At 40.5% G+C, this 23,501-nt stretch overlaps 2 protein-coding genes across 2 annotated transcripts; both read right to left on the bottom strand.

Annotated features, from left to right (window-relative positions):
• Positions 1–5,016: 5,016 nt before the first annotated feature.
• Positions 5,017–6,426, bottom strand: LOC306745768 (SCAN domain-containing protein 3-like; the record flags this gene model as incomplete). The annotated part of the gene is made up of 1 exon (XM_079228607.1): positions 5,017–6,426. One exon carries the CDS (start codon positions 6,424–6,426, stop codon positions 5,017–5,019), a length of 1,410 nt encoding a protein of 469 aa, XP_079084733.1.
• Positions 6,427–8,610: 2,184 nt separating this feature from the next.
• hs3st1 (heparan sulfate (glucosamine) 3-O-sulfotransferase 1) lies at positions 8,611–11,070 on the bottom strand. The gene is made up of 2 exons (XM_079228951.1): positions 10,944–11,070; positions 8,611–10,281 (listed from the first exon to the last, which is right to left on the bottom strand). Exon 2 carries the CDS (start codon positions 10,138–10,140, stop codon positions 9,220–9,222), a length of 921 nt encoding a protein of 306 aa, XP_079085077.1. The 5' UTR covers positions 10,141–10,281; positions 10,944–11,070; the 3' UTR covers positions 8,611–9,219.
• Positions 11,071–23,501: the final 12,431 nt, after the last annotated feature.

The raw sequence follows: 23,501 nt of genomic DNA, 5'->3' as shown, positions 1-23,501 counted from the left end.
ACATTTGTCTGATCTAATATCTTAAACATTATTTGTTGCAACGTCAAGCTGAAATGAAAAGGCTCAAAGATATAATAAGCATAGAGGGAAATTGATGATTTGTCTGATCGACCGAGAAAGACTGATAACTACGAGTCATATCTGTGGTATTTAATTTCAATGAGCCAATTTATTCACTGTGACGTCGTCATCCACTGCCAAAATCGCTTTCTGTTTGTGCAGGGGAAAGGGTCAGGGTCTCGAAATCCTTCACATTTCTTGATAGCTGAAGGACCAGGTTTTTTGTAAAGGTTTGAGATTTTTTCTTTTCAATGGAAACACTCAGGAGGTAATTTAGCACTCTAAATATTTCCAGTAAGTCATTTAAAACCTGCACCAACAAGAGGCCACACAGATCATGGATTCAATACCAATTTAAAAATTGTATTAGATTTTGGAGAGTTGTATGCTTTTGTTCACAGCCTTTCTATCTCCAGAAATACAAAAGCAGAAGTGTAAGAAATGGAATTAACTGTGTGTTTATAGCACTTAAGCTGCCATCGTTAGCATGACTGGCTAATAGGCTCACTACCTACTGCACTGTAGACCAGTGGTACAGCCAAGGGCAAGTAGCACAACAGGTACACACATTAAAAACTAGAATTACTACTTCATCATTCTATCCTATTAGACATTTGTGTGACAGTCATAATTAGCACATTCATTTGTCCAATTAATTAGCACATTCATTTGTCCAAAAACATATTTCTGTGAGGTCACAGTGACCTTTTTCCCTTAAGGCGTTCTTGTGTTATCATATTCACGATAATGGGCCGTACGGGTGTCGGACAAAATGCTTGAGAGGGAAAGTTTCAACCAACTTATGGAGCAAACATTAGTGTAATTTCTGCCGCCAAAATCAGCGGTCGAGAATTAAGAAGGCAGCAAGAATGGAAAGCTAGGTAGACATGGCAACAGTTGGGAAACAAGGCTTAGCGAACTGGAACTGTCCACTCGGTGACCCGCCATTAAACTTAGTTTCCTTCGAAGATCCTTTCTTGTCTCTTTCTTCTTTGTCTGATGCCTCTTTGTTTTCTTTTGCAAGTCAAAGAGAAGATAAGATAAGCCTTCATTGATTATATTCAGGTGATGCAGCAGCATACGGATAAGTAGTCTACAGATAAATAGATAAGTAAAAAAAAAAGAAAGAATAAATAAATAAAATAGGTATAGGCTATACAAGTAGTATACCTATACTGTATGAGGTAGAGTTAGAGTAACATGGTGTGGTTAATAGCAGCAATATCTTCTATATTAACAGAATACACCCTAATAATATGTAATGTGATTAGAAACATATTTAAAAAGTATAGCATAGTATACAGTAACAAATTGACATAATTCAATACAAGAATTCAAGATTCATGTTAATAAACAAGTCAGCTGCCTTCATTTTTTTCAAGCAACTCATCAAACTATTGTTAGCTTAATTAGCACACCTAGCTGATTGGAACCCTAGTTGTATCTCCCAGTTTTATCTCCCTCTCTGACATCAAGGACCGATTGTGTAAAAATAAGCCCATGAATTCAACAATAACTAACGCCTAGCTAACGGTCAGTTATGTGGAAGGTACTTGTAGCTGCTACACAGCTCATATAAAAAGAGCATTAACACAGACTCTATGGGGAGACAGTTATTTTTGACTCTGTAAAACTATGTGAAAGTCAAGCTAACTTTTCGAATATGTTTATCCCACAGTAAATATGGTGACCATAGTGACTCTCGATCGTACCAGTTGTGTGTGGGAAAGCTACTCACAACATGCAATTCAAATGCCTTTTTTAATGGGAGAAACCAGCACTTTGATTAAATGGTAGATTCACTTTTGTCTGGTTGAATCAAATATGCGTGTCGGGGCTGCAGATAAGATGTACAGGTTTCTGAGGATCTTTTATTTACCTGGCGTGTCCTTGTTTCAAGGTTACCTGCATCGTAAAGCAGCTGCGTTATCTCTGAGTTCGAGTGCATGTCAACACTGAATGAAAAGCTTTCTGCAAAATGCAGTATGATGGTGTGATCTGTTCTCCTCGTCTCTTTCGTCTTTTATAGCTGTGGGTGACACCTAGAGTGGCATTCAGTGCATTGGTGGTGTGATAAACCAGATGCTGACCAGACATACTTGACTGAAAACATGTAAGGACACAGAAAATTCTTTACCGTACCATGAAAAAGTAATTGAGCAATTCAACACATGTGGAAATGTAGACGCGCTGTAGGCGATGTCCAGTATGTTTCCTGTTACAAACCCTGTTTTCAGATTTAACTGCAGGGCCAACACAATAGCCCCATGCATTTCTTAAAAATAATTATCTTGCAATCTTTGAAACACTGAAAGGTCATTAAGCAAAGCTCACTGCCGTTGTGAAAGTTTTTCCAAAATCCCTCTTTTTCAAAAACTCTTGTAAAAAAAAGTATCTTGAAATGACATACATTCTTGCTTTTTTTGTAAAGCACATGCAAAATAATGTGTATGAAAATATTGGAAAGGAACATTAATACGTATAAATATTATGGATAGAATTGTACAACTGACGCAGGTTTAAAATTGTCTTTATTGTGCAACTGGCGGTGAGAAGAGTCCTTAAGTATTTTGGAAATACCCTCAGAACAGCAGTAACTGTGGGGGTTATTAAAATTTAACCAGATGCATATATTCTTCCGCTGTGACTCAAATGTAAAGGCTAGGCTAACAAGCAAACACTGTGTGTGTGCGTGCATGCAATCCAATTTATGTGTTTGCATTCACAAGAAAGAGAGTTAAATTCAATTCAATAAGAGTGGGTGCATGTGTTATTTCTGCCGGGCTTCACACATTGAGTGGACAAACAATCTATTCCAATTAAAGCGAGCTGCAGTCCTGGTGACTGCAGAAGTGGATGTGCTCCATCGGATCACATCATCCTTTGAAAAAGCCCAAGATTGGCTGATTGTGGTTTGAAGGGAAGCAGGGCCCTTCAGGAAGAGCTTGTGAGGCCTGGCAGCAGGGTGGGGGCGGGTGGCAGTCTGGCTCCAAGTTAGTCCAGAAAGTTCCTCAGCAAATAGGGCTACAGCGAAGGTGGAGGGAGGCAGTGGGAGGAGGCGAGGCGCCCGGGAGGACGGCGAGGCCATTAATTCTGGTCGTAGCCCCGGTTTACCGCTCTTACTGCATGTGGGCCGAGGAGGCAAATTAATTATGTGGCTGAGATTAATTAGGTGATGTTAAGGGAAATCTGTGAATGTAAAACTTTCGAGGTCTGCACAGCTGACTAGACTAATGGGGCGTTCATGAACTATTAATAGATGCTACTCTGATGTTAACTTGTGCGTAAGAAGAGCACAGAGACAGACAGAAAACTAGAGACCGAAACTGAGAGTAAATTCGCTGAGAGTAAATTCAGCAGAAAGGATTTACACTTCTGTTGGGAAATAACTGTCCTCAGTGGTGTATCATTTTTCTTCAATTTAGGAAAACTTGCACAAGCTTGAGCTAAAGATTTATATTATTACCTAGTACATCTTTCAAAGCTATATAATCAATATTTTTTGATTAACATTGGATCAAAATATTTGACCAGCCATAGTGACAAAACAACCCGACTCTGCAGTTTCACAGCTTTTTAGCTTCTTTCAACTTTCATTTTATTTGGTTTGAAAGAATTTGTTTCTGTTTTGCCGGAAAGTTTGAAACACAAAAGCTCTAAAACCGGACTGTACAAGAACTGTCCATCACCGGCACAAACTGTGCACAAACAAAAGCTAGTGACTGGCTGGCAGAGGTGGAACAAGTGTTCAGGTCCTTTACTTAAGTAAAAGTACCATTACATCAGATGTGAAAATACCTCCTTACAAGTAAAGCACTGCATTCAAATCCTACTTAAAGTAAAGTTAAGTGACGTATTATGTACTTATCACACCTAAATGTATTTCATTACATATAGAATTAGCTTGTCACATTTGAACAAAGCCCGTCAGCGCAGTGAACACCTGCTGGTTTCTAGTTTCTACTGGTAACCTTGCAATTGTTGCGACGAAAGATAAAACTGTTGTTGCAGTGATAACTTTTCAGAGATTAAAATCCAGTCTGTGTATAGGAACACGTATGTGCAGCCTTTAAAAGCAGCAATGTGTCACTCAAGCTGGAGTTCCGAAAGTTCTGATGGACACATTTGTGTTCACATTTTGGACTTTTCTCATATTTGAGCTTTTTTTGTGAAATATTGGAAAATGCTACCTTTTGGTGTCGGTAACTTATTATTTAAATGAAACCATCTTAGAAATTTATAGCAGACATGTCTCTTTGGTGGATCTGCTAACAACTCATAGACAATAGATACATGATAAGGGACCATGACTGCTGATTGATTTTGGTAGGTAATGTAATATAAAAGCAGAAAGTAAAGTACAAAAACCTCAACGCCCTTACATACCCTGAACATACTTAGTTATTTTCAAGCACTAGTGCTAAAGGTTAACATTATTCTAAAGCAGGGGTATTCAACTAAAATGTTAAGAGGTCCAGTTAGAGAAATTTTCTTGAAACAAAGGTCCAGAAGATCATACTGTCTAACTATTTAGTGTGATATATATTTAAGTAGCCTGGTAGTTGTATCAACATCTGCATGTAATCAATACCTTTCAAATCAAATGAATTCAGTACGATTAAAACACTTTTAAACAATATTTATTATCACGTAACATAGAACTGGACTTATGTGTGACTGCAGATATGTATAATGTTCTCTCATGAACTAAATAAAAGTAGGGCTGCATTTTAAAATAAAATAAATACAAAATGAAAATGGTGCATGTAATAATAAATAATAATAATCAAATAAAGTGCTTAACTTCAGAACAATTAAATAAAGGGAGGAAAAGCTTAAATGTCCCCGTTTCTGTTTCAGTCTCAAACAATTTTACAGATAATAAATCTCAACACATCTTAACAATTTAACAGTTTTAGAGCATCACTCTTGCATCCCACTCCCCCACTTTGTTGCTCAGTGGGAGAATTGAGCTCTAGCTTGTCCTGCCAGGACTTTAAACCTGGGCTTGAATGGAGTCAGGGCCATTCTCATGCACATGTGGAGGTGCTCATTGGTGAGCCTCGAACGATATTTATTTTTGATGATATTCATCGTGGAGAAAGCTGCCTCGCAGTTGTAGGTGGAGCCAAACATGGTCAAGATGTATATGGCAACTTTCCTCAGACCTGGAAAAGTTGTCTCAGGGACCGTTTGGAGCCAGAAAGTGGAAGGGTCAGTTTTTAGAAACTGCTCTTTCAGGGACACATCTACTTGGAGATCAACCAGTTGCATCTGGAGAGGCCCAGGATTTACCCATTTAAAGTGCTGTGTGACTTCCTTTGAGAACCCCCTGACATCAGTGATGATAAATGGGTTCTGAATGAACATGGTGATCTGCTGTCCAAAGCTGAAGCTGTCAAAACGGTTGCTGAAGTTTACGATCAGCTTATCAATGAAGTCAACAAAAGAAGACACATCTCTCTGTCCCTGAACCTGTTCCTGCACTGCTGGGAAGTGTGCACAGTCTCCCTGCAGGTCTTCCTTGAACAACTCAAGTTTCTTTTGAAAGGAGCGGACAGCGGTCATCAGTTCACAAATTGAATTGTCCTTGCCCTGTAGCCTCAAATTCAGTTCATTCAGATGTGCAGTGATATCAATCAAAAAGGCCACATTATCCATCTGTTTCTCATTTTCTAAAAAGAGAGAAAACTGTGTTGCCTTCTGATGTCTTAGCTCTGCCAAAAAAGATGCTACTTCCCTCCTGATGGACCAAAAGCGTGCTAAGACCCTCCCTTTGCTGAGCCATCTCACATTATTGTGCAGCAAAAGATCATCAGCATTGGCATCAACTTCTCTGACGAATTCCCTCAGCATGCGATGCTGGGTGGAAGAGGATGCCCTGAGAAAATTGATCATTTTCATCATTGTATTCATCACTTCAGCATGCTCATCTGACAGGGAGGCACAGAGGACAGATTGATGAATGATGCAATGGTAAGCTATGAGCTCTGGATTGTCCTCTTTCAGTCTTGCTACAGCTCCTTTCTCTCTCCCTATCATAGCAGGGGCTCCATCTGTGGCCATTGAAACCACTTGTGTTGGCTCTATTCCTCTCTTCGTTAACATCTCCTTAATGGCCAGGTAGATATCTTCTCCTCTTGTACTGGTTTGAAGGGGAGTGACACCTAACAGGTCTTCACAGAATGCTTTCTGGTCTGTGTTGAAAAACCTGACGTACACTAACAGCTCAGCATTGTCACAGATGTCAGTGGACTCATCCACAGCTAAGCCTACACATGGTGCCTTATGTATGGCTTCATTTAGCTGGGTTAGCACGTCCTGAGTTAATATTTCACTTTTCTTTGTGGCAGATGATGCTGACATGGGTATTTGCTTTATCTTATCACAAAGCTCTTGTTTTAGTTTTCCGTCAAGTAATGTTTCAGCAACCACACTCATGCATTCTTTGACAAGCCCTCCATCAGTAAATGGCTTTTTGTGTTGCCCCAAAATCCAAGCAACTCTGAGGGAACACTGGTGAGCACGTTGTTGGGCAGTGAACGTGTGGCTCAGGATCCTGCTTGACTGTTCATATTGGGCTGTGAGGCCACTTATTTTCTGTGGTCTCACTTCGGATTTGAGTGGGTATGTTTGTTCAAAACCTTTATGTTTTGTCTCATAATGGCGTTTCACATTGCCACTTTTAATAAGTGCCACGGTTTCTGAACATATAAGACACACTGGTTTTGTGCTCCCTGTGGGAAGTATGAACAGAATTGAGTCTGTCCATTCCGGATTAAATGCTCTATTTTCGCTGTCAACTTTTCTTTTTTTGGAGAGCGACATTTGTTCTTTATGTTTCTCTCCCTTTCGCTGTCTCATTCGCCTTTTTCTCAACTTTCTCCGGCGCAGTCGTCCGTTTCTCTCCCTTTGTTTTTAAAATGTATCGCTATCTTTCTTTTTCTTTCTACCGTCTCAATGTGTAACCTGCCTCTAACTTTCTCATCTGTCTGCGCAGCGCTGTCTGTTGAGACGTAATGTTTACCGCCGAGAATGCATAGATTTGATTGGCTGAGTGGTATCACGTGGGATGGCTTAACTCGCATGCAATTGGTCTGTGCGTTTCCACATCCGCTAAACCACTACCTTAAAGACTGCAAAAGCTGCGCCGCGCCGCCGGGTAAAAAAACAAAAGCGCCCTGTCAGGTTTTAAATCATAACCTTCTGCTTTGGCTGGCGGTCCGGGTCCGGATGGGACGGCCTCTGGGTCCGGACCCGGACCGCGGTCCGCCAGTTAGTGACCAATGTTCTAAAGTATACTTCCTCTTGTTCTTCAGTAAGCGATCTTGCAGTTTGTAATGTTGAGGTTAAAACAGGTTTATCTGGAAATTGCATCAATCCTTGTTCGACCTAGAGAAACGTGACGTCAACGCTGCCGGCTGTATTGTTGATTTGAAGAAAAGAAATCTGCGATTCTGAGAGTTCCTCCAGATGCGACGGATCTAATCTGGAGACCTGACACCTTCAAAGCTACACTAAAAGCAGAACATGCCAACTGTGTGCTATCGCTGCACGTAGCAAATGATGCCAGCGGCTCGCTGATAATCTTACAGCAAAGATCGGCCTTTCTCTACGCCTGCAGCCAAACTTGTTCTGCTCATAGCAATTGATAGTTGTACTCAACACTATCACTATTAAAAACACATTTTAACTGCGGGCAGATCAGGGAAAAGCATTCCTGCTCTCTGAGGGCAAAAAGAATAAGAGAGACCGAAAGAAAGAAATATTGCTTTGGTCTGCATTTATGGGTCGATGAGGTTAACGTCCTGTCTCCAGAGTCCCAGTAAGCCCCAGAGTTAATCGGCCACATTCAAATATGAAACAGCTACTCTGTAGTTTTTTTCTTTTTAGCTTAATGTCTTTGAGACGGTGCTGCTGATGTTTTCAAAGTAGCAATAAGATTTGAATAAATAATCCCTTGCCTCTCTAAAAAAATAACTGGGTAAGAAGACTGCGCCCTTGGGCATAAACAACTTCTTCTTTTGATTTCTCATGGTTCGGATTGTTGCTTGAATCTGACTATACCCATCTGCCCGCTCTCGATTCTCTTATCCTAATTTATCATTGCAAAGGTTACTCTAAATATGTTTACAAAACCCTGACAGTTAAAGTACACATTTGTGGTTGAAGGATAAGTTAAGATGGTTTCCCAGCAGCACAACACTTTGTCTGACATTCTGGTCGACACAAACTGAGAGGGGGAGTGAACAGGAAATTCAAGAGAGTTGATTTATGTGACAGCAAGTATGTTCAAAACAACTCGTCAATAAATGTAAATGCAGTCAGAAAAGAGGGTGATCCAGTCATCCACAGCGATGGGTGCAGACACAAGCTCATGTCTGTTAACGGAGTGGAAATCATGACTCAAGTCATCCTCTTTGCTTGTTAAGATCTGAAGACAAAGACAAACTGCAACAGCCGATATATACATAATGGATGGATAAAAATAGATAAACAAGAAGAAAAAGAAGAAGAAGAAGAAGAAAACATCAGACATTCTAAAAATAAAATACATCTTTATTATGGTATTAATTTTCCACTTTTTGAAAAAACTATTTACAGTACAATGATCTGCAAATATATGATGTGCGCAGAACATTTGTATATCTAAGTCTTACACAAAGAAACATTTGAGTAACAAAAAGAAAAAAACAGGCTCGTGCCTGAAAGTGACTGAGAAAATAAATCATAGCAGCAGGTAAAGGTCCTTCAGAGCGTTTGATGCAGTTGGACGTTAATAATGTCATATTATATGAAGCAAAACATGAGTGTATGACAATATTAAACTGCCAGGTACTTATGCAACACATTAACTGGCACAGTCTAAAGTCTGAATTTCATTAAATGTCTTTGAACAGTAGTGAGTGTTGGTAACAGTACACAGAGAAAATGCATGTTTGAGAATGAAAATAAAAAAAAAACATGCACCAGCAGAGCGTGTCATGAACTGCAGTCTGCCCTGATATTTGGCTCGATAATACTCCTGTAACAAACATACTAGTACAAAAATAGACTTGGCTTAAATTTACATTAGTGTTGTCTCTTCATCTACATTGTTAGTGAGGAAAACAGATCGTCCCCAAGCTGCTCTACGCCAAACTTCCGAGACTCAGACGTTCATTTCCAGTTGAATGTTCGGCCCACCAGCTCAAAGAACTTCTTGTTGGGTTCCTGAAAGAACTGGTAGAGTTTTTGCAGGATGGCCGGCGCCACATGAGGGTGAGCCCTGCCCTTTGAATCATGTAAACACCGCTCTCGCCCGTGGTCTCTCAAACAGTAGAATCCTTTTGTTTTATTGAAGTAAAAATTTGAAGCGTTTATCTGGGGTTCTAGCTTTAAGAATCTCTCCACCTTTTTCATTTCGGGGAACGGGTCCCTGATCAACTCATCCCCGTCCACCACGTGGATGCTCTCCAGTGGGAAGTACTGCAGCCAGTTCTGCATGTGGACATAGTACAGGCTGCGATTGAGCGCCTTGTATCCCAGGTTGATCTCGCCGCCCTTCCCTACCAGAACGGACTCAATGGGCTGGTAGCGCTTGTGCTTCTGCAGGCGGTTGTAAAAGACCTGGGTGTAGTCCGACAGCACCCGCTCCGTGGGGTCTCTGAGGATGAGCAGCAGCTTGATGTCAGGGTTCACCTGGTGGATGCGTTTGGGGACTTTGCTGGAGGTGAAGTAGGCTGGCGTCTTCTCCACTGTCAGCTGGTCTGGGAAGGCGTAGGGCATCTGGCTGAGATACCAAGGCAAGCCTTTCTGGAAGTGACTCTCCCAGTCGTAGAAGTGCACCTCGTTCTGAGCCGCCGCCATTGAGCTGTGCAGACTGAGCATCTCTATCAGCGCCCGCGTCCCCCCCTTTCTCACGCCAATGATTATGATATGAGGAAGCTGTTGGAGGGTGCCGTTTGGGTGGCTGGTTGTCCCGTTGTCGGTGGGCAACGAGGTGGGAGGTGGAGGTGGCCCCTCGTCAGCCATGGGCCTGGAGGGGACGGGGGGAGACTGCATTGCAAAGAGCAGCAGCCCGAGGAGTACGGCTGCCATGAGGGAGGTCCTGACCCTGGAGGATTTCAGCCTGGCGAAAGCACCAAAACTGTATCCCACATTGAAAAAGTAGCTGCCTGAGCAAAATGGTCCAATTGAAAAGCCAAAATATAAATGCCTCCTCTCTGCCAGCAGCAGTAACTGCAAGAGAGGAAAACAGCTGTGATTAGGAGATACAAAAACACCTCTGGAAAATACACAATCCATCCCACGCGTGCAAACAACCTCTGATCGTCAGTTTTATGCTCAAATGGACAAAGGGGCAACATTTGCATGATAAAAAAAATCTATTGAGGTGATTAAACTTGAAACTCCACCCAGTAATATCCAAGTCAAAAACAATAAATAATGAACGTTTTAAACAAGAAACACATTTTATCAGTACAATATTAAAAACAAACCTGTTTCAGTGTAATTTATTGAACTATAACAATATACCCAATACATGTACAGCATAAAAACACAGATCACCTTGAGAAACAGTACATTTCGTATGAAATAAAATATATAGAAACGGAGTTTATCTCGGAATTACTGTTTTATAACAATACATTTAAAAAACGCGATGCAATAAATGTAAATATTTACTTTAGTTAATACCTGTTCGAGACTGAATCAGAGCTCGGAGGTATTTAACGGGCTCCAGGAAAGACGCAGGTGCGGCGACTATTGCACATTAAAAAAGGACGACATAAACTATATGATGCGTGTGCGCATGCTTTTTTCGGCTATGCTGTCATGTTTTTATTGAGTATATGTTGAATATGTCATTCTCAGTTTGCCCGCTTCCGCTGGTCTCTTACCTTTTTAAGTAAAAGCCTCCCGGCTGGACACCGATGTCATTCCGTGCAGCTCTGCGCCGTCCCTCCGGGTCTCTTCTGCGCGCACACAACTCTCCTCCGACGCGGGCGGAACACAACTTCACCGGAGCGCCTCTCCTGTGCTGTGCTCCCGAAGCCACACGGTCCTCACGGCTCTTTCTGGTTTGTCGGATGTTGAAGCCCACGCCTACATTACGTGTGCCTGACCACGCCCCCTCCTGTGACTCACGTTGTTGTAATGTTATGGTATTTGACAGAAGATAAGGCTGCTTGCTGGTAGGGGTGACATGAGGGGAGGGGGCGGTGTGTGATGTAGAAAATGGGACTAGAGACAGAAAGAACGGGGAGAAAAGAACATCACTGGGATGTGATTTATGTTTTTGTGTGTTTTTTTTAGAACAGCAGAAAATGACTGCAATCCTGCAGGGAGATCTTTTGTCACCTTATCTGAGATTAGAGACTATTTAACCAAGAAGCCCACAATATTCAAATCAAGCAGTCTGACTTGCTCTTTTGTACAAATGTGTAGCCCATAGAGAGCCAGCGCCTTCTCAGGATTTGGGTTGCAAAAGGCTTTTCAGCGGAGCCTCCAGGAGTCCTCCCTTCACTCCGCTTTCAGGGGAAATCAATGAAAGAGACAGACCAGTTATTCATCCCTTGCATTCTTCTCCGCCTTTGTCCAAAGTCCAAGTGCATCAGTGGGTAGTCACAGAGTCCAAGTTGCACAATCTCACCACCTGTTGAGCTGCATTTTTTTTTTTTACATTTTACAAAGTGGAGATGTTCAAATGCTTCCAGCAACAGCAGGCTCCCAAATATCGCTCCAATACAAACTGCAGATTTTACGATGCTGAATACAAAGTTGTGTTTCGCAATTTCCTCTGAGTCACATTTTGTGTGTACACTCAGCGTGAGAAAGTCTGAGTGACTTCACAGAGTCGATGAGTAAGTGACACATCACTAAAGTCAGATACCAGTTTGTGGTGAACGGCTTGTGACGCCCAAGGCATGTTCATATCCATGATATGTTCATGTGAATACAAAATTATAGCTGCAATCCGGTGTAGAATCAAGTAAAGTCTGCTTCCCATGCTGACAGCTTAAAGGTCCAATTGAATATGAATGTCTATCTTATTTTACCCATGTTTGTGAAACATTTCTGCTGTGTAGGTCATTTAAGTGAAGGCCAATACACACATTAAAGCAACGCCCAATGTGCACAAGAAGCAGGAGGTTTGGTGCCACGGCAAAAGGTTAACCCCACTTCCTAAATACATCCTGTCCTGTAGAGAGACTGCAAACGCATGTTCTTTGCTTATTCTGTTCACAGGGTATAAATGCTGATACGGCCAAGACTTTCACCCCCACATCGATTTTTAGATGCGGTTTAGTAATCCTCACATTCTGCCCTCGTGTCTCCTGGAGAAATGTAAATTCGCCGGAGTCGTGGAGCCGGCTCATACAATGTAACCCCGCTTTGAGGATCATCAGAAGCGTCCCACTGCATTAACATGACAATGGTACATACTCACAGACCATAAATACCCTCAGCGCCACCTCAGCGACTTCCTTCACCCTCAGCTCTAAACAGGATGGGAAACAAAAATAGCTTCTCTGTGCTTTAGGTGTAAAATATGCTGCATGTTTCATCTAAAAACTTCTTTTCACTCAACACTTTTGTGACTTTACAGACAAATTGAGTGTCTGACGCAAACAGACAAATCTTGCAGTGATCAGCATGCTTGCATTTTTCTTTGACGCTTGTGTCAAACTGTGTATGGCATTAAAAACAGGTTTTATCGGGCTCTGGCAGACCTAACTGTTTCCAAATGGGTACCCAGATTGTTATGGGTCCATAAACGATATGCCTGCTCTGTGTGTGCCATGGCTCAGATACGAATCTGTCTGTAAAAATACTGTAAGATCTGAAAATCTGTGTTTAATGTAAGTTTACTAACTCACACAATAAGACGACGAATGCCATTACGTATGTTTTGCAGAGGATATTCTAAACAGCTGTTAATCTCTTATTTATAACCAACTTCCTCTAATTAAAACCAAGCTGTGATCATATTTAGCCAACATGTATTGCTGTCTAACACATAATTACACAGAAATAGAGCCACGCATGAAGGACTTTGTGCATCAAATATGTCTATTTAGGAAAGGATCACTGCTACATTTTTTTCATGGATACAGAGGCAAAGCTTTGAAAATCCTGCAGGCTTTACTGGTGTAAAATTAGGCTGCTTTTCCACTTCATATTCTTGTTTCCCGTCTACTTTTATTATTAGTTTTCTATTCACAGCGTTGCTACACCTTCAGGGTACAAACAATATTATTGTTCAGCTTTTATTCTCCAAATTAATATTCTTGAGTTGGAAATTTCAATTTCTTGTGATGCTCCTTCGGTTATTTTTTTTTTCTTCATGAATATTCAATACATTATGCTTCTTTGTCATGCTAAACACCTGAGGAGGAACAACAGTTATTCCTCCACTTGATGGCTATTATTTTCTATCACATGTTTCCGCAGTTTAATTATAAGCACTGTGAATCATCACCCAGCACACACCCACCCGTGTCACAGGGCAGGTCACACTATAGCTTCAGCTGTTTAATCAAACACTGTACTTTGTTGGAGTGGGTTCCCTGTATGGATCATTACTGCAATTGTGTATGATGGTTATACAAGATGATGGCAAATGACACAAATAATAATAATAGCAACTCAAAATTATCTGATGACACATCGCTAGCTGTCAAGTCGACACAGAGAAAGCTACAGAAACAAACATCTGCAAATCAAACGGTTATCTTTGTTGCGGAAAGTTTCTCAAATAGATTCATTGAACATGTTTTCAAATCTGACAGAAACATGTATAAGAACAGATGGTTTTAGTTTGTTTTACAGCAAAATGTACAGGTGAAGCCAGTTGCAGTACCCAGATCATAATACAAGAATTTTGGCAAAAGGAAAATATAGATTCAGGTTTTAAAATCATTACAAAAACTTGCATATCGGTGAAGAATGAGCAAAGTCTATCAGCTGACGAAAATCGTGATACTGTTCAAAGCTCCTAAAAAAGCGAGCAACTGGACCTTTAGTAGAGATAATTTAGTCAAACAACTTTTTCCGAGGTCAAGTTGAATTTTCATGTTTCAGCCAACTGAGCTTGCATTTACCATGTAGCTCCGGAAAAAGTCTGTTGAGCAAGTCAAAAGTTGATCAATCTTTGCATGGATTGTTTTATCTGGAATGATATACTGTCGATGTAGATACATAGGTTGTTCCGTACCAGGAATATAAAACCATCTTTAAAATTAGCTTAATGAGCGCATGGAAACCATCATGTAACAATTCAGAATGATAAACATGGCTTCTGTTCTCAACACATCAATCCGGTTCATTTACACAAGTCGGATTATGATCAACGCGTGTGGCCTCGAGGTACAGGTATGTCCCATTGAGATCAAAGATCTCTTTTGTTCTGGGTTTATGATCAGATAACTTTGTGTCTTTTAATTCTTCGTTTAGGAAACAACAACCTAGTGACCCTGCAGCTGCTGCTCAATACTTTGTTTCTTGCTCAACAACACCTGTGCTCACCATGCCAGCCACTCTGTGTCCACTAATTTATGTTCCAATTTGCAAGACAAAGAAAAAATCATACATTCATTAATGAAAACATGGAAAACATTACAACCACAATATGATCATGTCTGGATCGTGTTCAACTTGCACATGTTGTTAAAACACTTTGGCAATACACCTATTGCAGATATGTTTCGTTCGCATGTTGTGTCGTTAACTTACACAACAACAAAAAAAGCATTTTTGTTGTTGCATGTAGTCACAAGCCTTGCAGCCCAGGGGCTTGGTATAGTGGCTCCAGAACTATCTAAAAAACTGAAGCACCAGTCTGACTAGCTGGCTCGTTGGGAGGAGTGACAGATGAAATAAATCAGCAGGGCAACGGATGAAGTTATTAACATCACATTGTCATTTTCCAGAAAGCTACCACACTGGTTGAACGCAAACTGATGAAATAATAACGTCTCAACTGACGCAACTAACAAGACAAAACAAAAGGGCGCATTCTCACTGTGCTGTGTGACGTTCAATGACTTCCTCTCACTGTTGTCATTATGCATCAGTCGGTGTATCACAATGTGTGAAACCCAGCTGTTTTTTTTTGGCAGATGAGGCGAGAGGAGGAGGAGGAGGTTTGGGGCTCAATCGTCATGCCCGGTCATGCCCGGTGACGTGTATTCATGGGAAAGCAGCAGCGGTGCTGCACGGGAACCGGGGACGTTCATGATTCATCAGGGATCCCATATGGACACACGCAGGCGACTGCTGGGAGCCGCTATCGTGCAGTGAACTCCTTTCACGCCTTTCCCCCGGGAAACAGACGTGATCGACGTGATCAGCATACGATCTAATTAACTGTGTTATATTTGACAAGTATTTGGATAAAACACATACTCGTAGCTTTCATGCAAATATATTTTGCCTGTCTTCACTCAGGTTGACTTTATTTATTATGTGTCTGCATTTATTATGTCATCTGCCCCGGGCAAACCATTAACAATTAAACAAATAGAACATAAAACTTGTCGACACGTCTTCTGTTTGTTGACATTAAGGCACAAAGGGCGGAGAGGAAGCGGCTGTTTTGTAACAGTAAACATCATTTTCAGTCAGGAGCTGAAGTGCTGAAGATGCTGCATTTTCTGCAGGTTTACAGTTCTGCTGAACGACGAGGGATTACTATTTATAACCCCGCAGTAAAGGCTAAAGGTAAGAGGAATCTCTCTGTATCGGTAATTACTGCAGAATTTGGCGTCTGTGCCAGGTGCAAATCCTTGGAAATGGCCTTCATTACGGGGAAGCTCGCAGACTGTGGCTAAGAAGTGAGGATAATGACAGTGTGGGATTAACCCTGCTCCCAACTCTCTTCACTCCTCTTCCTCCAAGCCCCGCCTCCCCCCCCGTTTCTCAGAAGAGCCCCATCTCTCAGACAACAAGAAAGCTTGCCGAAGGGGGTTTTGATCATCCTGTGATGCGCCGCTGCGTGACAGGTCTCAGAAACAGATATTTAGTTTCCCACTCAAAGAACCCCAACTCAGGAGATTAGTGGAGAAACTTCTGATACAGCTGCGGCAGAAATATTTTACTACAATGCAATCAGACCTTACCCATACATATACACCTCGAATCTGGATGCTTGGATGTGCTTGTTTGTAAATGGGAGTTTTGCTTATGAGTGCGTCTTTTAAATTTAGTTTTTTTCCTGTCTCTGGTATTCTCTTCTCAAAGTCAGACCAAGGTTTACAAAGAGGTCTGAATCAGCCAGCTTTTTCCATTTAAAAGTACGTTTTCATGCGTATGAAAAGGAGGATTAGCGGCTGTTTGGTGTGAAAAATGTTTTGGAAAATCCACTTGAGTGCATTTGAAAAGTCTCCCTAATCACAAGAAAGGGACATTCAAAAAGCAGGTCTTGCATCTGAGCATTTGGTGGTACTGAAAGCAGTAAAAGCATTTTATACTTCATATCCAGCTCTGAGTATGCTATGTGTTCATTAAAATATAAATATTTGACCCGAGAGAATATGCCGTCTTAATTAAAAGTATCAGGATGAAGGTTTGTACTCACAACTAAACTTAAAATAGAATAACATCTTGTTTATTTTGGCAAGACAATATTGGAAAAACCTTGACATAAATTTTAATAATCAAACTGAAACCGACAGTGGCTTTACAGTAAATAAATGTTGGGAAGTTTTCTTTCAAAAGGAAACTTACTGTTTGTGGATGAGTTTTGGATATACGGCTCTAGTAAAAGTGTGTACAGGTGTTTTCATTTCCACTGTAAATACCTGAGAACTTGAGCTGACCTGTCAGATTGAACTCAGACCAGATGTTCAACAAAAGAGTCAGATGTTCAGGTCGCTGTAAGAAATCCATCTGTGTGGAGAAAATGTGGAAAACATCAACACCATATGATTATGAATGTGTTTAATGTGCACGAGAGGCTCGGCCAACAGCAGCCACAACACAGACAGTTACTGTCTGACGAACAGTGACAATAACAGCTTGGAGGAATTATCACACACACTTGAAGTGGCTCCCTTCAAAATCTAGTATGGCTCCATGGTGAGCAAAGTGAATACTGACTGATGTGATTTATTAACTGTATTTGTTTAATTTAATATGAAGATAAAAGCCCCTGTGTTGATATTACTGTACAGATAACACCTTCTGTTTAGTGCTGTTCATGCAAACAGATGGCAGGCTGCAGGAAGTTGTACCCACAGATAATAAACCCTGTCTACCCTCATAATCAATATAAATTGACCCGTCTGTAGTCTTTTCTTCTCCATTTCCTGTGTATCTGTTCTTTGTTGTGGATTACAACTGCACATGTTTTGAGTGAAATATTATGTAAAACTTGAATGAAACCCCATCTGTCTTAAATAATAACATGAGCTTCCTTCCAAATTGCTTTTTTAAATATTTTTGTTTAACTTTTGTTACATTCTGCAGCTGCCTTCACACAGTGCATACTGTTGCATAAGTATGTATTCAATTGGGACATTCTACTTCCTCATAACATGGCACCTTGAACTTTTACTTGGTAAATATTTTTCTGGCGTACCTAATAGTATGGTAGTACGGGAATTGAGAGCACAGATGTTTTGGTTACTAGGGGGAAATAGATCTGGCTTCAGTGAAACTTCATGTGATACCAAGAGGTCAGAGTCTCTGTTCAACGATGGACTTTGGACTCAGATCTGATTGACCTGTAATTAAATACAATTTTGAGTGTGAATTTTTCCATTTTTTGACTTTATACTTCTACTCCAGTACATTTTTATTCCATTACATATAGTATACAACTTCAGTTACTTTGCATGTTCAGATTATTTTTGTAAACTTTTTTTTACTTTTACATAAACAATATTTGAACACATGACTTTTGATTCATTTCTACTCTGTGGTATTGCTCACTTTACCTTTATATACTTTAACTTACTTTTTAAGTCACTTGTTTACATCTCTTGCGGCTAGCACTGTCACCTCACAGCCTCTGTGTGGAGTTGCATGTTCTCCCTGTGGCAATGTGGGTTCCCTCCGGCTTCCTCCCACAATCCATAGACATGCAGCTTAATTGGAGACTCTAAAATGCTCCAAGGTGTGAATGTGATGAATGGTTGTCCATCTCTATATGTGGCGTGATAGACTGGCGACCTGTCCAGGGTGAACCCTGCCTTCGCCCAATGTCAGCTGGGATCGGCTCCAGCACCCCTGTGACCCTTTTGCAATTATTGTACAACAAAACAACATATTTCATATTATATTTATATAACATTTCATCCGTGTATATATATATATATATATATATATATATATATATATATATATATATATTCTAACTTGCGCTATTTTATGTTTTAGATAATTGTCATTTACTTTTCTTTTTATTCATATCGTTGTTGAAGGGAGCCTGACATCTAAGATCTTCTTCTCCGCATTGCCGTGCATGTCCAATATGACGAGAAACTTTACAAAGATACTTTTACAATAACTGGCACCTGGCACCTGCCAGCCGCTCCTTCGTGTAGCCAAAGTCACTTACCCATCACTGCTGTAGTTGCGGAAGTTGACCACATTAACTTTAGCTGTTGGCCTCAAACTGTGCACCTTTACCCCAATGTAGAGTTTTCCTGTCGTTCTCTGGGAGCTCGAGGACCGCACTGGCTCTTACCTGTCTACCACACCTCCACCTGATACAGGCAAGCCCTGAGCTACTGTTGCATGTTTGTTGTGAGTCGTGTGTTTGTCAACCCGGTTGCCACGCAAACTGCTGCTGTCTGTGAGTGATTTTGGCGCAAAGGTGCTTCGGGTTGTTGGTTGCCAGCTGTTCACTTCTGGTTGATATCGTGTGCTTTGGTTTAAATCGTGATTACATGTCTTGTGGCTGAGCTTGTGTCCTGTGGTCTCACAGGCGATTAATGATGCTTTAATGCTGTTTGCGTTTGGATTCACAATGTGGTGAAATAGAGCTAAGTACTCATGTGTGAGTAAGTATTGTGTGTTATGGCCTGAATAATATCCTTCTGGCTGTATGTAACTTTAAACATGACCGTTGTCTCGTTCATATTGACCATTTCAGCATATTCTGGATAAAATACTTGTTTGGTAAGGTTGGAAGAAGAATGAGAATAATGTTGTGTCCTGTGCTCAGAATGTCAGAATAACAGTGAAGAAGTATTAGCAACAAAGACTCAGTGTTATACTTTATTGGATCACTATTATATATTAATTAATCAAGGTTTAATTTTTCATAGTACAGCACTGTGTTGTGCAACAAAATGTATTCGTGGTCCCATTTTGCTCCATAAGAAAGAAAAAAAGAAAAGCCGTTATGTGTGGCGGGTCGAGAATGAGTTGAGGAGTCTCACCGCTTGAGGAAAGAAGCTGCTCTGAAGTGTCTGGAGTGAGTATTGTCTTTGGGTGTACTTTGAGCTCTTCGGAGGCACCTCTCCTCTCAAATATCACGGATGCTCGTTATATGGGCACCAATGATGTTCTGGTCGGTTTTAATTGCCTGCTGTAGACATTCGTGGAAGAATTTTGTCTGCATCACAGTCAATTGCTCTGAACATCTTTGCATAATTTTGGGCACATGCCAGTGTGCTGTATATGTTGACATTGAAAAGCTATTTGTATTAATCTTTATTTCAGCCATATCACCGAACCGCTGCCTCCGTCTCATAGGCCCATGTTTATGTTTTCTGCACACACTTACAGGGAAGCGTTGTAGACATTTTCTCCTCGAGAAACATGTGACAGCTTATACTCTTCAAATCAAAGTTACATCTGAACTAATGAGCTTACCGCGGAACCATTTTATGTATCTACTGATAGTTATCTGATGCATATCAAGGCTGCATAACATGTCACAGGTAAAGATAGCGTGCCGGAATTCTTTTGAATATCAAAAATAATTGTGTAAGGCAATAATGATCTGTCGCGTAGCTGACATGCATATCAGGTGGATTGCTGTTATGTACCTCTTCTTACATTTGACATTTACATTTTTATCCTTGGTTAATTAGTCATTTGTCACCATCCATCTATACATCCATCCATTTTATTAGATCATTTCTGCAAAACAACTTAAGTCATTATGTGTGACAAGTACTGCAGTGACCATTATGTTTACAAAGATCCTAAATTAAAACAGTACTGAGGAAAGTTTAACATTCACAAGATAAAAGCAGCAGTATTTTGGTCTTGCTTGCTTTGTTAAAAGTCTCCCACTTTATAGTAATGGCATCACGCTGTTTCACACTGCTTTGTGCTAATGGCTTGAGTCTCAGTCTGTCAATTGCAATGATTATTCTTGCTGTTTGTTCTTGCTGAGTAGCTCACTTGGAAGGAATTGCCAGAGCCGGAGGTTCAGCTCAATGGGTTGCAATTTGTGCTTATATATATATATATATATATATATATATATATATATATTATAATTTACAGTAATGTAGGGGGAAAAAGTAAGAAGATAACAGAACAATAGAAAAGGACGTCTAATTACTGTCTGCATAATATGAGCGATAAAGCACGCTTCTGGCTACCAGCTTCAACACAAACTATCTTCGTATTATGATATCATTTGACTCAAAAGATAATGTTAGAGTGAAACAAAAAGCTGTTCTGAAAGCAGCGTTGCCGACTGTGCAAAGATGAATTATATCCTTCGATTGTCAAACATCAAGTCAGTGTGGCATTTTGATTGAAAACTGAAAAGGAATCCCGCAAACAGCTAAAGGTGAAGCTACTCTGAATAATTTATGTCTTCATGTGTTGTTGTTGGATGTGATAGGACGTAGGTGGGTTGAAATTCTGGGGATAAGTGGAAATGTCAGCAATAAAAAAAAAACTTAGGTTTTGTGGCAAAGACTCAAAAAGGAATTTTCAATGCAGTGTGTATTATGTAAAGACACACACACACACACACACACACACACACACGCAGGATGAGCAGTAATGCTGCTTTAATCGGGCATTACTGTACACCTTGAGGCGACGGGGAAAGAATTGCGTGTGAAATTGGCCAAATCTTGGAGAAAATGGTTCGGCCGCAGAGGGCAGCAGTTAGGGGTCCAGTGAGGCCGCTTACAAAGGCCAGCTGTCATACAGAGGAGTGTGGAGAAGAGAAAGAAAATCAATAGCCATAATTGCTCAATAACACCATGACTATGGAGGTGTGGGGAGGAGGCACATGGGTCACAGTGGACACGGTAAAGTAGTAGTTCCTCAGCATTGTTGTACTTTACAAGTCGAGTACACCACAACCACCACCTCTCCATGAAAAGATGACTCACAGTTTTGAACATCAGGGCTGCAACTAACAACTATTTTCATTGTCGATGAATCTGTTGATTGTATTCTCAAATTAATCGGTTAGTTTTTTGGTCTAGAATGTCCTAAAATTTGGAAACACATGTTGATTAGTGTTTCCCAAAGCCCAAGACGACGTCGTTAAATGTCTTGTTTTGTCCACAACGCAACGATTAATGAAACCAGAAAATATTAACATACAAGAAGCTGTAATCTGCACATTTGTACTATTAATCGTTGAAGCTCTAATAAACATCGCAACTTGGTCTGCTTGCTGTAATCACTCCTTATTTTCAAGTGGTGGAAAGTAACTCAGTACTACTAAGTATTTTACTTAAAAACTAATTTGTATTACTTGAGTATGTTGTTACAGATTTAAGTATATGAAGTAGTTACAACATTTTACTTGTAATGGAGTATTTTTATAATGTGGTATTGTTACTTAAGTAAATTATTTGGTCCATTAAGATATCCATTTTAATGCACTTCCAATTTAAGTAATGGGGACTAAATACATTCTTTTTAGTACACAATGTCCTCTGTTTACTTGTACAATGTTTTCCTAAACGAGGGAATTTCTCACTTCTGTCTCACAATTGTAACTTCAGAGGACACCCACTTGATTGATTTAACTCAGGTTGTTGATGTCTTAAAACCTGCTTCAATGTTCATGTTGGCAGCTGATAAAAAAAATTGCAATCTTTGAAACCGAAACCAGCAGAATAGAAGGCGGTTTCCTTTGAATTAAGTTAGAAGTTACTTTTACTTTGTTACCTCCGTTTGCTTAAATTTTTCACAGCCGTCTCTGCCACCAGTCACCCTGATTTACTTAGGAGCCAGAGGAACTGGTATCCTAGCAACAGAAGCAGATATCCGTACTTTGGTTCTTCTGTCACACAATGCAAGTGTGTGTGTGTGTGTGTGTGTGTGTGTTGATGCATATGGTGTGCGCATGCATGTGTAGATGCATACATTTCCGTGAGCTTTTCTATGGAAACTTGCTGTTATCATGCAAACTGACGCTTCACTCCCGCCTGTAATGGCTCTGGATTTATCGGCATCTGGGAGAGAAAGCTGTTTACATAGTCCCTTCCACTGTTACCAATAGCCATGATAATGCTGTCAGACGAGGCTTAGTGAGCCCATTCCTCTGTCTCACCGCACTTGATAGTGTTTACACACTAACTTTCACATGTTTTCTGCAGTACTGCATGCCAATTGTGATCTCACCCTGCCCTCTGCGAGGTCACTGCGTGGTGGAAGGATGCCTGCTGACCTTTCTGCAGAAAGATTTCAACATTCCCAGTGCGCATGATTTAAATCCACTGAGCAAGAATCTAATTTACAACAACTGGATCTAATAAAGCGTTGAAGAATGGATGGAAGGCATCCAGCAGTCCCTGTGAGGGATGCTGTGTGCTTTTCATTGCGTCTAATTGAATTACTGATAGACCCCTTTGGAGCCTCTTCAGATATCTCGGAGCTGCACTCATGTTATACATAAGCTTCCTAACATGATTTGGGATTTACTGCGTTGGTATTTAATAATGTAGACGACTTTATTTAAATAGATTCAGCTTGGGAATGTTTTTATATAAGATGGGGAAAGTGATTGAGACTTTCACAAAGCAGACGTAATTCCTCACGAGGTAAACAACGCTCTCATGGTTACACAATTAAAAAGAGTACTCCACCAATTTAGCTTTGCACTTCTATAGGGCTCCACAACATTATAAAGGAAATTGACATTGCAATATCTTTTTTTCTGCGACTATATATTGAGATGTGATAGCTACAGGGATATTCACACTCAATTTTGTAAGCTACATTTTAAAGTTAAATGGATGCATTTGCTGCACTCAAGACTCATTTTCACAGATCAACAATTCAAGAATCAGGACACAGACATCGTAGCTTCTTCAATTCTTACAGGTACGGTAAAACCGGTTAATCCCGACATCCCTATACTGCAAGCATTAGTGTTGCAAAAATGTTTCAGAGAAGGAATGGTTTTCAGTTTGCCAAAACCAAAGCCACGTCCTCCCAAAAATACATCGAGAGTGTCGGCATGAACATATAAACTATTGTATGTAAATGGAAACAATGGGCAACACTGCAAAACAGTGACA

Source organism: Taurulus bubalis, assembly GCF_910589615.1.
Source record: "Taurulus bubalis genome assembly, chromosome: 13".
Classification (NCBI taxonomy): domain Eukaryota; kingdom Metazoa; phylum Chordata; class Actinopteri; order Perciformes; family Cottidae; genus Taurulus; species Taurulus bubalis.
This window is presented reverse-complemented; position numbering and strand designations above follow the sequence as displayed.